We start from the raw sequence: 18,270 nt of genomic DNA, 5'->3' as shown, positions 1-18,270 counted from the left end.
AAAAGTAAGAAAGAAGACAAATAATTTAGAACACAAATATTGTTCTTATTCTTATTATGAAGATTAAACATTCTAACAGTGTCAATTCAATACGACAAAAAACAGAGATAAAAATACATAAAATTAGATACAATTATTTACACACACACAGACACACACACACACACACACACAAACACACACACACACACACACACACACACACACACACACACACACACACACACACACACACACACACACACACACACACACACACACCGTATTTCTGTATAGACAATTAGATAAAAAAATATATAATATAAATATATATATAAAAAAAAAACAAAAAAAAAAACATCCAGAATATTTGAGCTATTTTAGCAATATCCATATCCATTTGCAAGTGCTATACTACAAAAAATAAAAAAATTAAATCACTACTTTTAGTCTTGTTATCCAGTAAAAATATCTCAGGATTCTTATACATGATAAATTGACTTGAGAAGCAATAATAAGACAATAGTAAAACAAGACAAAATAAGTTACTGATTAAGAAAACTATTTTTGCTGTATTTAATTCTACAAGCACAGGTTGTGGGTGGAAAAACTGTGCACATTTAACCGAAAAAGACTCAAGAATGCCTGCACATATCTGAGCAAGTTATTTTCGGATTAAGCCCAGATAGTGTGCACTGCATGTAATGACTGCGGCAAGACTCATTATTGACTAGGCTCATCAGTTTCTGACCTTTATCTCTTAATATTGCCACATCTTTAATCTGCTAATCCACAGGGCGGGAAAGACACTGGCCGCTATAAAAAGGTCGTTAATGAGCTCCAGCGGTTCACTTTAGGTACATAAACAACCTAAGTGCTGTTGAACAGATGCCACTGTGCAGAGGTCTGTGTTTTTTTTTTTTTTTTGTGGCAGCTCTGATTACTGTGTATCTTTCCCATATGCTGACAGATGGGGCAGGTCGGAGTGCTCTAAGTGCACGGCTGTACAAGGCGCTCCTATGGGGCCTGTCTCATCACTGGAGAGTCCAAGTGGCCCTGTTAAAAATGGATGGGGGAGAGGCATATGCATCACAGTGTGGCGGCCCTCACCACATTGCTGCACACATGTCCACTCGGTGGAACATCAACAAAACAAAGCGTCCCTTTGCACCGCAGGGCTAATAACCCACAGTGGCCCAGAGAGAGAGCACCTGGAATGTCAAACAAGGTAGTGATGGAGTTCAGGCTTCAAATCACCAAAGCTAAAATGGAAATTCCCAGCTGAAAGTGCAAAGTTCCCCAGACACCTTCAGTCCCCTGACAGAATCACTCATGAGTTATTTATACACAGACTCTCCTAGGACATTTCCCAAGACACTTTTGTTTAATGGAATCCATAGATGCTATGTTTCATATAGCGCTTACAAAGAGCCCTGTAAACATATCTTCAGATGTTCCTCTGATACTGCACGGATGCCGAAGTGTCTATTTGATGTGTGTTTTCATCTGGATAATGTCATTTGTAGAGAGTTTGCATGCAATACGTTGCATTTGTTCATTGTCGAATGTTAGCTGAACTATATTCAAGCAGCTGTTTCTGTGTGAATCTGAGATTTTTCAGATGTTAGCAGACGTGACCCTTAAAATAGTGATGCGTTCCAGATGATGCACTTATTGACCGACATCTTGGGTCATACCCAGCTATATACTATAGGGGAAAGAGAATATTACAGATTCAAAGTAATGTGTGTTCAATAGTTTTATACAAGCTTTATAATATCTCATTGTTCTCAATGTGTTTGAATGACACATGAACAACTAAAAAACTGAATATGCAGCTTAACTTGAATAATCCACGTCATAAACCAAACTAACAGCTTCCTGCCTCTCACATATGGGCTGTCCTGTGAAAATGATTGACAGGCAGAAACCACCTTAAATCGTTTTAGCTAGTTAAATTGGGTAATAGGGGCATTTTTTAAATTGTTACATAAATAAATAAATAATTTATAGCACATTCACGTTCTATTAACAGCATATGTGGCATAATGTTAATGACCATGGAAGAGAATTCTGATTTTTATGCTTTTTGGGTCTCAGTTTGGCCACAGTAATGTACTTACACTGTAAAAAAAAAAGTTACCTGGTTGCCTTAAAATTTTGAGTTCATTGCAATTCAAAATTTGAGTTAATACAATGAAGGTGATTGGTTTAATCAACAGAAACTAAAAATATTATGTTATCTGAACCACATTAATTATCTAAGTTGGTTTGACAAAAGAAAAAAAATGTTGTGATAACAAATCATGAAAATATATATATATATATTTTTTACAGTGTACAATGGAAACTCAACCACGGCAGCATTACAAGGCATTTAAAGAGATACACAGCTATAAATTGAAACTTTGCCATCATTTACTCACTACAAAAAAATGCTGGGTTATAAACAACGATTGGGTTGTTTTAACCCAGCGGTTGGGTTAAATGTTTGACTAACCTGCTGGGCAGTTTTTGTTTAACTCAACTATTAATTACTGGAGGCAACAATAATAATCAAAAGCTGAATATTTATTAATAAGCAATTTAATAAATGTTTATTGTTTAATTATTATTCATTAAACTTATTAATAAACGTTCATTTATTAAACTTATTAAGAAATGGTAAAGGGTTAGTTCACCCAAAAATGAAAATTCTGTCATCAATTACTAACCCCTATGTCGTTCCACACCCTTAAGACCTTTGTTCATCTTCAAAACACAAATTAAGATATTTTTGATAAAATCCTATGGCTCATGAGGCTTCCATTGACAGCAAGTTAATTAAAACATTCAGATGCCCAGAAAGCTATAAAGACGTATTTAAAACAGTTCATGTGACTACAGTGGTTAAACCTTAATGTTATGAAGCGACAAGAATATTTTTTGTGCGCCAAAAAAAAAAAAATAATGACTTTATTCAACAATATCTAGTGATGGGTGATTTCGAAACACTGCTTCATGAAGCTTCGAAGCTTAAACTGCCAAAGTCAGGTGAACCATTGAAATTTCAAAACGTTTTGAAACACAGCCTCGTTTACTGGAATCACGTGACTTTGACAGTTTGATACATGCTCCGAACCACTGATTCAAAACAAAAGATTCATAAAGTTCCGATGCTTCATTAAATCGCCCATCACTAGATATTGTTGAATAAAGTCGTTATTTTTTTACATTCTTTTTTTGGTGCACAAAAAGTATTCTCATCACTTCACAACATTAAGGTTGAACCACTGTAGACACATGAACTGTTTTAAATGTCTTTAGTAGCTTTTTGGATATTTGAAAGTGTTTATTAACTTGCTGTCAATGGAGGCCTCACTGAGCCATTGGATTTCATCAAAAATATCTTAATTTGTATTCTGAAGATGAACAAAGATCTTACGTAGAATGATGACATTCTTCTCCTTGAACACAAAAGAAGACATTTTGTTTTAAATGTCCACTTAATGAAAGTCAACGGGATCAAAAAACAAAAAAAACAAAAAACAATTTTACCTCACTGACTTCCTTTGCAAGAACATTAAAAACAAAACAAAAAAAAAAGAAGTTTTTTTTCTAGTTTCTTTTGAGTTTCACTGAAGAAAAAAAGTCATAAAGGTTTGGAACGACGGTGAGTAAATGATGACAGAATTTTCATTTTAATCAGAAATATGATACTTGTATTTTTTATTGATTACATAATGCAGTTACAAACCATTCAACAAAAATATTCATAATTTTAGGTGTTTAAATGGTCCTTTTAAATGTGCCAACAGAACTGAACTGAATACACTTTGCACTTCATCATGACTACTGAAGAGCACTTTAACTGGATACTTGAAAATACAACTCTAGATATTGCATTTTGATGCACAATTTCTGTTTATGCCAGTTCATTTATACATAGAGTACAATGGAAGAACCAAATTCACAGCTGAAGGATTTTGGGTCAGACATTCGGCATTTAATCTCCAAGACATTTAATTTGCAGTGTCCCTGAAATCTGCTTTAACATTATCACACCTGATTCATTTGATCCTCAATAATTTACTGTGCCATTCAAATAAACATGACATAGTGGACCTGGCCTTCAAGAGACACCAGATGATTGAAAAGCTGTTCAATGAATATCCTTACAACAGTCAGTCCTGAATAATTGACCTAGATTTTAATAAATTAAGTCGAAAATCACACGGAATGCAGTTAAACCTTTATTTTGGATAAATAAACCTTGAGGATGTTCACCTCTATATGTAGCTGGGGATTTACTCCAGAAATCTGTTTTTAAATGCTTTAAATTGTACGCCCTCTTCCACACTAACTCACTCAGCTGACGTGTGAGCAACATTCTTTGTGTGCTCAAAGCAGCACAGTTTTTTTATGTGTGGTTCAGCTCAGGTTAGAGACGTGCAACGCATGCAGTCCCCCCGGGGTTCAACAAGACTGATTCAGCTAATGAAGTAACAATGCCTTGTCACCTGCTTTCTTTTCTCAAACAGCAAGGACAACCATCCTGACAGAGTCATTAAAAAGGACTCTCACATTTGAATATCCCTTGTGCCTGATTGTCTTAGTGCTGATCTTGAGTCATATTCGGAGTTAGAACAACTTGTTCTCCAAATATGTTCAAGGTGACATCAAGCAGAGGCCTAAATATATCCCTGGTGCCTTGTTTGTCTTGTCTTTAATAAGCTCTGATTCAAAGATAAAGGGTACTAAAAGACTTTCAAAAGGACTGTTTATTATGTGTGCTAATGTGTATGCATAAATGCATAAATACCACATCACTACCAAACGACAGCTGCAAATATAGACTTTCTGCGCCAGAGAAACAAGCGAGCAGCCATCTTTATAATTTTGTATTTGAACTTCCGTTTTTGCGGTAGCTCTGTATATTTCTACGGCATCGCTTTCGAGGAGTAATCAGCTGATGAAATTGATTTACTTATTAGTTAACGAACGCTATCATGAGCACTGTAATGTTATGTCATAACAAGTGTCAGTAGACTGGGAAGATTTTAAAATGGGAAGAAACGAGAATACTTTATGTGCGCAAACAAAACAAAAATAACGACATTATTCAACAAATTCGTCTCTCCCCTGTGATTCTCTTACGCTGTTTACGTTCAGCGCTTCCAGGTTCTACGTCAGAATGCTGGCTCATTATTGGTCGGCTCCTGCGTCATCATCACACGCATTCGTCGTGCTGCTCACGTGATCAGCGTCGGCCAATACTGAGCCGGCGTTCTGACATAGAACCTGGAAGCGCTGAATGTAAACAGTGTAAGAGAATGACACAGAAGCAAAGAAACTGTTGAAAAAGTTGTTTTTTTTTGTTTGTTTTTACCGTACAAAAAGTATTCTCGTCACTTCATAACATTTCTGTTACAAACCTTTATGGACCTTGAATGACAGTAATTATGTTGCTTTCTATGGGAGATTAAAAAAAACCTCTCGGATCTCCTCAAAAATATCTCAGTTTGTGTTCTGAAGATGAACAAAGGTCTTGAGGGTGAGTAATTGGTGAGTAATAAATGACAGAAATTTCACATTTGAGTGAACTAACCCTTAAATAAAAAAAAAAAAAAAAGGATTTGGTGCTGAAGAAACATTTCTTATATATATATATTATATATATATATATATATATATATATATATATATATATATATATATATATATAGCTTAATATCTTTGGAAATTGTGATACATTTTCAAAAAAGAAAATACATATAGCCTTTGATTTACCATCGATTTTCACAAAAAATGATCATAAAATTTTATCAACAACAACTGACAGAACAGACTTCACTCAAATAACACAAACGATGATGATTTTTGTGTCATGATTGACCACACGGTATTAACATTCACAGTGTGCTGTAGAAAAACTATGTGATTTAATAACCGCCCTGCAACTGTTTTATCACATTCCAGAGATTTTTGTAAGTTTTAAGCTGACACTCTTAAGACTCTTCTTGACATCACTCAGCATTCATTGCTGAACTTTCTCCATTTATAGACAATTTTGTGGACTGATGGCTAACACAGAGATTTCTGTGTTCATCTTTAAGCAAGTTGAAATTCTTAATCCTCAGTTTCCTAGGATATCTCTTTTGTTTAAGGTATGGTTCACATCAGGCAATAATATTTGTGGATAGCAAAGTCAAATTTGGTTCCGAACACCTCCAATCTTGCCTCACTGATTGAATTACAATTGAGCTTTTGGTGAAGTTATTAACTCAGAGATTCAAATATATTTTACATTTTGCACTATGAATATTTACACGCTGTGTTCGGTAAAAAGATGTAAATGTATAATTTTGTGCATACTATTAGTTATACAAATACAAGTGAACACATTTCAGCGTGTACAAGCCACTGTCCAGACCTCTAATGAACTGTACAGCAGGAAGTCTTTTGCCTATTCAAGGTTGTTTCCCTCATGCTAACCATGAGTTTGTTTAACTGAGTGAATGAATGTAAAGTCTCTTTTATTCACAAAAAAAAAAAAAAAAAAAAGCATTCACCTCTCTGCATTCATATTGATACACTCTTGGAGGCTCTTCAAGCCTTTGGCTCAGCAGTTAAATTAAAAGAAAATGAATATCAATACAGAACACAAGTCAATACAAGCCATGCAAAAGCTTCTCATACAGGAGACCAATGGACTGAATTAAAAAAAAAACTAGTTATTATAGTCTATTAAGTTCTAAAAATTTATATTTTTCTTACAAAAACACATCGCTTCACTTCAGAAGGCCTTTATTAACCCCCTGGAGCAGTATAGATTACTTTTATGATGGATGGATGTGCTTTTTTGAGCTTCAAAGTCTCACTTACTATTCACTCCTATTACAAAGCTTGGAAGAGCTTTGACTCTGATTGTGTTTCACTGAAAGAAGATAGTCATATACACCTAGGATGGCTTGAGGGTGAGTAAAACATGGGATAATTTTCATTTTTGGGATGAATCATCCCTTTCACAGTGGTTTGTGAACGTAGATGCTTTAATAATAAATAATTTATCGGGAGTGTTTATGCTGGGATGTGTAGGTTGTGCTGTGACATAAATTGAAACAAGGAAATTGTTTTTCTTAAGGGGAAGCGCATCTCCTTAGCTTTACTGTTGGTTCACCCTCCACCTATGGCAACAATCATAAATAACTGTCAAATATACATTAATCTTTGCATTTTGTAACTGCATCCCTGGAATAAACCAGAATCTGAGAAGCATTTGTCGCTAAAAAGGGCAAGAAATCATAACCAGTTGTATGGAAGTAAAATAATGCCAAATGTTTTTGAAATAAAAAGCTTGTTGAATTGCACTATTTGAAAAAAAATATGCATTACATTAGCTGTACTTGCATTTAGATGCACTGTATTTTTAAGGCTTGCATTTTTATGGGCTGAAATTCAACATGGTCGTATATTTAGGCTGTGAATATTTCAATTAAAAATATTTCACACACATTTTCATTATTAAAAATTCAATAATTTATATTCACCTTTTAGATTTCACTTCCAAAATATTCATTCTGTTTAAAAATACAACCTATAAAATTCAACTAGCAATTTTCAGTCCATTTTATTTCGCTTTACAAATTCGCTTCCACAAATTCAGTGGCTCAAATTCGGCAGAAAATTCAACATTTCACATCCGGGAACTGCAGGAAGAGCAGTAGAGTGCCGATGCATCATCTCTATCTGCTGTTGGTCTTCTTCACCAGCAGGTGCCGCTAGCGGCTGTTTAAGACGAGATCACGGCTAGTAAGTCATCATTCATTCATAAAAACAGATTTACAGAAATGGAGCAAGCGGTAAGTGAATGTGTGATGATTATCAGGGCCAGTATAAATGCAGAAAAGCTGATAAAGACACAAAAGCTGCATTTATGTTTAATTCAGTGTATTTACGCTTACTTTCCCTGTGTAGCTACAGCTTTCTCTCCAGTGAACAAGATAACGTTATTGCCCGATGCTGGTGTATAGATCAAACGTTAAATCTGAGATAGACATATATTTTTCTCTGTTGTTTAGTTTCCTTAACTTTATATCGCAGCGCTGTGTTGTAATACTAGGGCTTCCCTCATCCGTCATAGCTGCCATCAGGACATATAAACTCTTAACACAGCTTAATGGACTCGTACAGTGATATAAAAGACCAAACTCGCACCTCATTTGTGATGTAGGTTAGACTATATAGGCTCCAAGAAAGCAGATACTGGCATTAAGTTGATTTGACGCTGAACGTTTGATTATGATATTCGCAAATTTAGGGACTGTCTCTAAAGTTACAACATTATATATTCACGTTTCTACCTTCAATAGCATTTAAAGAGAATGACTTAGTCACAAAACCAACTGTAAATTGTTCATCTAGGTGTCAGGTATAATGCAAACCTTTTAGATTTTTGATGTTTATTAAAATAAAAGGTAACACTTTATATTAAATAGTTGATATGAACGAACAATGAACTGCACTTCTACAGCACTTACTAATCTTTGTTAATGTTAATTCCAGCATTTACTAATACATTATTAAAATCAAGAGTTGTATTTGTCAACTTTAGTTAATGCACAGTGAAGTAACATGAACAATGAACTGCTGTATTTTTATTAACGTTAACAAAGATTAACAAATACAACAACAAATGTGTTGCTCATGGATAGTTCACATTAGTTAATACATTATGAACCTTACTGTAAAGTGTTTCCAAATAAACTGTCAAGTAATATGTAAAGATTGCTATGTATTTCACTACTGTATTGGATCATACAAAAAAATGCCATAATTTAAAGCTCAATAGCATTTGATGAGAATGATTTACAATCACCAAAACTACCTGTGAAGTGTTCATCTATAGGTGCCAGGTCAAAGAGTGATGCACCCTTCTCTCTCTCTCTCTCTCTCTCTCACACACACACACACACACACACACACACACACACACACACACACACACACACACACACACACACACACACACACACACACACACATATTCAAACACACTCAACTCAAAGTACATGCACATATACTTTTTCTTTTTTTTACACATTCATCACACAATTAGTTCTACTTAGTTAATTTTATTTCTAAATTTAATTTAAAATTTGTATAAGCAGGATAATCTATGATCAGGTAAAATAAAAAATGAACAAAGTAAAAAAAAAATTGTGTGATGAACGTGTAAAAAAATAAAAAAAAAGAAATAGTATATATGCATGTACTTTGAGTGGGGTGTGTTTGAATATGTATATGTGCATGTGTGTCTACAAGATTTTGGTAGAAGGTAGAAACGTGAATACAGAATGTCGTAACTTTAGAGACGGTCCCTAAATTTGCGAATATCATAATCAAACGTTCAGCGTCAAATCAACTTTATGCCAGTATCTGCTTTCTTGGAGCCTATATAGTCTAACCTACATCACAAATGAGGTGCGAGTTTGGTCTTTTATATCACTGTACGAGTCCATTAAGCTGTGTTAAGAGTTTATATGTCCTGATGGCAGCTATGACGGATGAGGGAAACCCTAGTATTACAACACAGCGCTGCGATACAAAGTTAAGGAAACTAAACAACAGAGAGAAATATATGTCTATCTCAGATTTAACGTTTGATCTATACACCAGCATCGGGCAATAACGTTATCTTGTTCACTGTAGAGAAAGCTGTAGCTACACAGGGAAAGTAAGCGTAAATACACTGAATTAAACATAAATGCAGCTTTTGTGTCTTTATCAGCTTTTCTGCATTTATACTGGCCCTGATAATCATCACACATTCACTTACCGCTTGCTCTAATTCTGTAAATCCGTTTTTATGAATGAATGATGATTTACTAGCGTTGCTTTGGTCTTCCTAAACAGCCGCTAGCGGCACCTGCTGGTGAAGAAGACTAACAGCAGATAGAGATGATGCATCGGCACTCTACTGCTCTTCCTGCAGTTCCCGGATGTGAAATGTTGAATTTTCTGCCGAATTTGAGCCACTGAATTTGTGGAAGCGAATTTGTAAAGTGAAATAAAATGGACTGAAAATTGCTAGTCGAATTTTATAGGTTGTATTTTTAAACAGAATAAATATCTTGGAAGTGAAATTTGAAATGTGAATATGAATTATTTAATTTTTAATAATGAAAATGTGTGTGAAATATTTTTAATTGAAATATTCACAGCTTAAATATACGACTGTGTTGAATTTCATCCCATAAAAATGCAAGCCTTAAAAATACAGTGCATCTAAATGCAAGTACAGCTAATGTAATGCATATTTTTTTTTCAGTTAGAGCAATTCAACAAGCTTTTTATTTCAAAAACATTTGGCATTAATTTACTTCCATACAGTTGTCACTAAAAATAAAATGTCAACCAATTTGTTTGTATAACTGTCAAAAACACATCTGCAGACGTTGGACAAATAACTGAAGGTGGAAAGAAATGAGCATGATGATGATGGTAATGTGAAGGATGAAGACTATAATGATTCATTTGCCTGGACTCACCTCCACCTGTTGACAAATCTGGATGAGTTTGGCCATCTGGTTCTCCAGCTCACTGTTCCTCTTCACCAGATTGGTTAAGTTATTCTCCAGGGTTTGCTGTTGGAATGGCAGAGATATGGCACTTAGACAGAATGAATCACTCTTTCTGTCTGATACAGACAAGCTATGATATATCCCATCAAGATATGATACACTAAAGTTCAAATGTCTGGGGTATTTTCTTTTTTAAAGAAATGAATACTTTTATTCAGCTTATTCACACATTAAATTAATCAAAAGTAATAAAAAGGAATGTCCCTGATCAGCAAATCTGCATCTTATAATGATTTCTGAAGGATCATGTGACACTGAAAATGCAGCTTTGTCATCACATGAATAAAGTAGATTTTAAAATACATTAAAATAGAAAACAGTTATTTTAAATTGTAATAATATTTCACAATATTACTGTATTTTGGATCAAATAAATGCAGCCTTGGTGAGAATAAGAGACTTCTTTTAAAAACTTTAAAAATTCTTATACACCCCAAACATTTGAATAGTCTAAAAAATGCTGGGTTAAAAACAACATAAGTTGGGTTGAAAATGGACAAACCCAGCGGTTGGGTTAAATGTTTGAACAACCTGCTGGGCAATTTCATTTAACATCCAACTATTGTTTAAAAATGACTATATGGCTGGCTTAAAATGAACCTAAAATAGGTTGGAAATTTAAAAAAAATCAAACACATAATTACTAGAGGCAACAACAATAATCAAAAGGTGAACATTAATAAATGTTCACCTTTTGATTATTGTTGTTGCCTCTAGTAATTATGTGTTTGATTTTTTTTAAATTTCCAACCTATTTTACAATAAGCAATTTAATAAATGCTTATTGTTTAAGTATTATTCATTAAACTTATTAATAAATGTTCATTTCCAACCTATTTTGGGTTCATTTTAAGCAAGCAATATAGTAATTTTTAATAAATAGTTTAGTTAAATAAATCTACCCAGCAGGTTGAGTCAAACATTTAACCCAACCCAATCGCTGGGTTTGTCCATTTTTAACCCAATTTGAGTTATTTTTAACCCAGCATTTTTTAGAGTGCACAACCTAATTATAATATATGAATTTTATGCCATTAAAAGGGATAATAAAAAAATGACATCTTACAGGTTTGGAACAACATGAAGGTGAATAAATGACAAAATGTTTACTTTTGGATGAACGATCCCTTTAATATAACAAAGAATGTACACTTCCAAAATGCAGTGCATTTGAAAATTGTATAACATAATATATCTGCTCTCAAAGGATTTAAACTGTGTTTTTTAAGGACGGCAGATTTTTTCCCCCACTGCTCCCGATCATGAATTAAGGAGCAACACTATGCAGATGACAATGTTAGAGTAGGTGCGCATGGATAAATCACACAGAGTCCACAGAGATCCCACAAAGACAGATTAGATTCAAAACAAGCAACTAAACAGCAAATTAGTTCCACATCACAACCACTAATCGCCACTAACGAGAAACTCTGCGCGTTGGGCTGAGACTTTACACTGGGGGGGGGGGGGGGGGGGGGGGTCCTAATTCATGAGCTCTAATGTGTACTTTGCCAAAACAGGTTTGTAGCAATTAAAGTTTAATAAGAGGTTTGAGGTCAGAACTTGTGTGTTTGGGTCAATGTTAGACAGTTTCTTTAGCTCATGAAAAAGGAACTGTTAATGGGTTTTTACACTACATACAATCGATTTATGAGGGTGTTGAATTCCACCAGTTCTGAATTGTGAGACATCAGAATGGCGAGAGGCGGAGAACGACGTAATTAGTCAAAGTAGTTGCACATGCTTCACTACAACACAAGTTGGAAAGATAAAGAAGGAAATCGTAGCGACAACTCAAAGAGAACCGCCCTGCCATGCTACACAAGCAGCTGTACGATGTGATGACCCCCATGGTGGGAGAAATGGAGAGAAAGACATTAACACAGCGCTGAGATGAACAGCTGATATTAATGACATGAGAGGAAACAAAAAGAAGCCCAAACAGACTGAAAGGCAGGAGCGATGGGAACAACAACAGCGACAACATTGGCATACAAAAGCGAGAACAGAGCTTTTATGTTCTCTTGTTTTGAGTTGTTTGGCTATTCATGCATATGTGATGCAGCCTGACCCTGTCCACCTGCACGTCCCTCACCCCCCATCTATGGCCTGAGACGCTGTCTTGCACACATCCAGTACATAGATTGTAAAAGGCAGCCGGTGACTCACCGCGGCGCTTGTCTTTGATGCCTCCATAACCGCTTCAGAAACTCTGGCAGGGCTCACTTGAAAAGCCTATGAACACACACACATACACACACAGCCTTACTGGTCTGGCCTGCTGATGGATGGAAGTATTATTGTCCCTGCTCTGTCCGACGACTGGTTTTCAGCCTCTCTCGTGCATTATCTCTCTCGCTCTGCCGGGTAAATGGGCTGGAAGCACCTCGGAACAGGTGAGGGTGTCTATGTCGGACTGCCTATTCTCTGTGTGCTGATAGCTTGCTTTACTCAGGGGCTTGTTGCGTCAGGCAGTCGCAGAGGCGCTTGTTTGGCGTGTCAGCATTTTAAAATTCAAACTCACCCAGCAAGGACAGATGGGGGTCATTAATTAAAGACTGAACAGTCGAGGATGATTTATACATCAAAACCAAGTATCACCTCCCAGGAGACAGAAGACAAGCTGCCGGGGGTGTACGAGCTCGAAACTCAAATGGAGAAACAGAGAGAGGGAGTGATAGGGAATGAAAGGAAGGATTGAAAGAAGGAAGGAAAGAATAAAAGAAAGAAAGGGATAAAATAAAATAAATAAAATAAAAAACAAGGAGGAAATTAAAAAGGAAGGAAATAATAAAAAGAATGCAAAGGGAAGGGCGGAAGGGCAGAAGGAAGGAAGGTAGGAATAATAGGAGGAAATGAAAAGAAGGACTGAAGGAAGTAGGGAAAGAAAGAAAGAAAGAAAGAAAGAAAGAAAGAAAGAAAGAAAGAAAGAAAAACAAGAAAGAAATTAATGAAGGAAGAATGGAAGGAAGGAAGGAAGGAACAATAGAAGGAAAGAATAACAGAAAGAACCCAGGATAGAAAGAAAAATAAATAAATAAATAAATAAATATAGAATAATACAAAAAAAAATATAAAGGGAAGGACATAAGGAAGGAAGGAAGGAAGGAAGGAAGGAAGGAAGGAAGGAAGGAAGGAAGGAACAATAGAAGGAAATGAAAGGAAGGACTGAAGGAAGTAGGGAAAGAATAAAAGAAAAACAAAGAAGGAAGGATTGAAGTAAATGAAGAAAGAAAGAAAGAAAGAAAGAAAGAGGAATGAATGAATAATAGAAAAAAAACAAGGAAGGAAGGAAGCAATGAAGGGAGGAAGGAAGGAAGGAAGGAAGGAAGGAAGGAAGGAAGGAAGGAACAATAGAAGGAAATGAAAGGAAGGACTGAAGGAAGTAGGGAAAGAATAAAAGAAATACAAAGAAAGAAGGATTGCAGTAAATGAAGAAAGAAAGAAAGAAAGAAAGAAAGAAAGAAAGAAAGAAAGAAAGAAAGAAAGAAAGAAAGAAAGAAAGAAAGAGGAATGAATGAATAATAGAAAAAAAACAAGGAAGCAAGGAAGGAAGGAAGCAATGAAGGGAAGAAGGAAGGAAGGAAGGAACAATAGAAGGAAAGAATAAAAGAAAGAAAACAGAAAAAACAATAGAAGGAAAGGAAAATTAAAGAAAATTAAAAAGAAAAGAAAAAGAAAAAAGACAGAAGGAAAGGAAATTAAATTATATGAAAGGAAAGAAGGAAGGAGGGAAAGAATGAAAGAAGGAAGGAGGGGGACGAGAGAGAGAAAGAGAGAGAGAGCAAAGTGGCACTGCAGTGGCCTCAGGACAGCAGGCCTAGTGCGGTTTGGGCTGAACAAGTCTGAAGTACACTCATTAAATCAGACACTAGACTTCAAAGACAGACAGAGCCATGCAAGAGGAAGTGCAGAGAGGAAGACCAGAGAAAGAGAGAGAGAGAGAGAGAGAGATAGAGAGAGAGAACCAGATACAGACTGAAGAGACAGAAACAGACAGAAAACTCTGCTCTATCTAATATGGAACAAGTGCAGTGTCGCAGTACACAACTGACACTGTGGAATGACTGACAGGAATGAAGCAATGAGTGAGTGAGAGAGAATGATGTGAAGGACTTACTATCTAGGCTGCATTTTGGGGGGGATTTTCTAACACTGAATGATGTCAGTTTACGATTCTAACTTTAAAACTCACAATTCTGACTTTGTATCACACAATTCTGACTTTATATCACATAATTCTGATTTTATATCACATAATTCTGACTTTATATCACATAATTCTGACTTTATATCACATAATTCTGACTTTATATCACACAATTCAGACTTTATATCACACAATTCAGACTTTATAACTCACAATTCTGACTTTATATCACATAATTCTGACTTTATATCACATAATTCTGACTTTATAACACACAATTCTGACTTTATAACTCACAATTCTGACTTTATATCACATAATTCTGACTTTATATCACATAATTCTGACTTTATAACACACAATTCAGACTTTATATCACACAATTCTGACTTTATATCACATAATTCTGACTTTATATCACATAATTCTGACTTTATAACACACAATTCAGACTTTATATCACACAATTCAGACTTTATATCACATAATTCTGACTTTATAACACAATTCTGACTTTATAACTCACAATTCTGACTTTATATCACATAATTCTGACTTTATATCACATAATTCTGACTTTATAACACACAATTCTGACTTTATAACTCACAATTCTGACTTTATAACTCACAATTCTGACTTTATATCACACAATTCTGACTTTATATCACATAATTCTGACTTTATATCACATAATTCAGACTTTATATCACACAATTCAGACTTTATAACTCACAATTCTGACTTTATATCACATAATTCTGACTTTATATCACATAATTCTGACTTTATAACACACAATTCTGACTTTATATCACACAATTCTGACTTTATATCACACAATTCTGACTTTATATCACACAATTCTGACTTTATATTACACAATTCTGACTTTATATCACACAATTCTGACTTTATATTACATAATTCTGACTTTATATCACATAATTCTGACTTTATATCACACAATTCAGACTTTATATCACAGAATTCTGACTTTATAACTCACAATTCTGACTTTATATCACACAATTCAGACTTTATATCACAGAATTCTGACTTTATATCACATAATTCTGACTTTATAACACACAATTCTGACTTTATAACTCACAATTCTGACTTTATAACTCACAATTCTGACTTTATATCACACAATTCAGACTTTATAACTCACAATTCTGACTTTATATCACACAATTCAGACTTTATATCACAGAATTCTGACTTTATATCACATAATTCTGACTTTATAACACACAATTCTGACTTTATAACTCACAATTCTGACTTTATATCACACAATTCTGACTTTATAACTCACAATTCTGACTTTATAACTCACAATTCAGACTTTATATCACACAATTCTGACTTTATATCACACAATTCAGACTTTATATCACATAATTCTGACTTTATATCACAAAATTCTGACTTTATATCACACAATTCAGACTTTATAACTCACAATTCTGACTTTATATCACATAATTCTGACTTTATAACACAATTCTGACTTTATATCACAAAATTCTGAATTTATATCACATAATTCTGACTTTATATCACATAATTCTGACTTTATAACACACATTTCTGACTTTATATCACATACTTCTGACTTTATAACTCACAATTCTGACTTTATATCACACAATTCTGACTTTATAACTCACAATTCAGACTTTATATCACATAATTCTGATTTTATATCACATAATTCTGACTTTATATCACATAATTCTGACTTTATATCACATAATTCTGACTTTATATCACACAATTCAGACTTTATATCACACAATTCAGACTTTATAACTCACAATTCTGACTTTATATCACATAATTCTGACTTTATATCACATAATTCTGACTTTATAACACACAATTCTGACTTTATAACTCACAATTCTGACTTTATATCACATAATTCTGACTTTATATCACATAATTCTGACTTTATAACACACAATTCAGACTTTATATCACACAATTCTGACTTTATATCACATAATTCTGACTTTATATCACATAATTCTGACTTTATAACACACAATTCAGACTTTATATCACACAATTCAGACTTTATATCACATAATTCTGACTTTATAACACAATTCTGACATTATAACTCACAATTCTGACTTTATATCACATAATTCTGACTTTATATCACATAATTCTGACTTTATAACACACAATTCTGACTTTATAACTCACAATTCTGACTTTATAACTCACAATTCTGACTTTATATCACACAATTCTGACTTTATATCACATAATTCTGACTTTATATCACATAATTCAGACTTTATATCACACAATTCAGACTTTATAACTCACAATTCTGACTTTATATCACATAATTCTGACTTTATATCACATAATTCTGACTTTATAACACACAATTCTGACTTTATATCACACAATTCTGACTTTATATCACACAATTCTGACTTTATATCACACAATTCTGACTTTATATTACACAATTCTGACTTTATATCACACAATTCTGACTTTATATTACATAATTCTGACTTTATATCACATAATTCTGACTTTATATCACACAATTCAGACTTTATATCACAGAATTCTGACTTTATAACTCACAATTCTGACTTTATATCACACAATTCAGACTTTATATCACAGAATTCTGACTTTATATCACATAATTCTGACTTTATAACACACAATTCTGACTTTATAACTCACAATTCTGACTTTATAACTCACAATTCTGACTTTATATCACACAATTCAGACTTTATAACTCACAATTCTGACTTTATATCACACAATTCAGACTTTATATCACAGAATTCTGACTTTATATCACATAATTCTGACTTTATAACACACAATTCTGACTTTATAACTCACAATTCTGACTTTATATCACACAATTCTGACTTTATAACTCACAATTCTGACTTTATAACTCACAATTCAGACTTTATATCACACAATTCTGACTTTATATCACACAATTCAGACTTTATATCACATAATTCTGACTTTATATCACAAAATTCTGACTTTATATCACACAATTCAGACTTTATAACTCACAATTCTGACTTTATATCACATAATTCTGACTTTATAACACAATTCTGACTTTATATCACAAAATTCTGAATTTATATCACATAATTCTGACTTTATATCACATAATTCTGACTTTATAACACACATTTCTGACTTTATATCACATACTTCTGACTTTATAACTCACAATTCTGACTTTATATCACACAATTCTGACTTTATAACTCACAATTCAGACTTTATATCACATAATTCTGACTTTATAACTCACAATTCTGACTTTATATCACACAATTCTGACTTTATATCAAATAATTCTGACTTTATATCACACAATTCAGACTTTATATCACACAATTCTGACTTTATATCAAATAATTCTGACTTTATATCACACAATTCTGACTTTATATCACACAATTCTGACTTTATATCAAATAATTCTGACTTTATATC

General features: G+C 33.8%; 1 protein-coding gene across 10 annotated transcripts in view; it reads right to left on the bottom strand.

Moving 5' to 3' along the window:
* The window catches only part of mid2 (midline 2), a 181,169-nt gene that overhangs the window by 37,442 nt on the left and 125,457 nt on the right, over positions 1 to 18,270 (bottom strand). For 9 of the 10 annotated variants that reach the window (XM_067385667.1, XM_067385657.1, XM_067385683.1 and 6 more), the window contains 2 exons: positions 12,771 to 12,836; positions 10,509 to 10,604 (listed from right to left, as the gene is read on the bottom strand). In XM_067385667.1, the coding sequence (XP_067241768.1) occupies positions 10,509 to 10,604; positions 12,771 to 12,836 (162 nt within the window). The remainder of the gene's footprint in view (positions 1 to 10,508; positions 10,605 to 12,770; positions 12,837 to 18,270) is intronic. The other variant, XM_067385647.1, reaches the window with a different exon arrangement.

The sequence above is a fragment of the Chanodichthys erythropterus genome, chromosome 1, assembly GCF_024489055.1.
Source record: "Chanodichthys erythropterus isolate Z2021 chromosome 1, ASM2448905v1, whole genome shotgun sequence".
In the NCBI taxonomy this organism is placed as follows: Eukaryota; Metazoa; Chordata; class Actinopteri; order Cypriniformes; family Xenocyprididae; genus Chanodichthys; species Chanodichthys erythropterus.
Note: the sequence above shows the minus strand (reverse complement) of the source record. Positions and strands in the feature narration are given on the sequence as shown.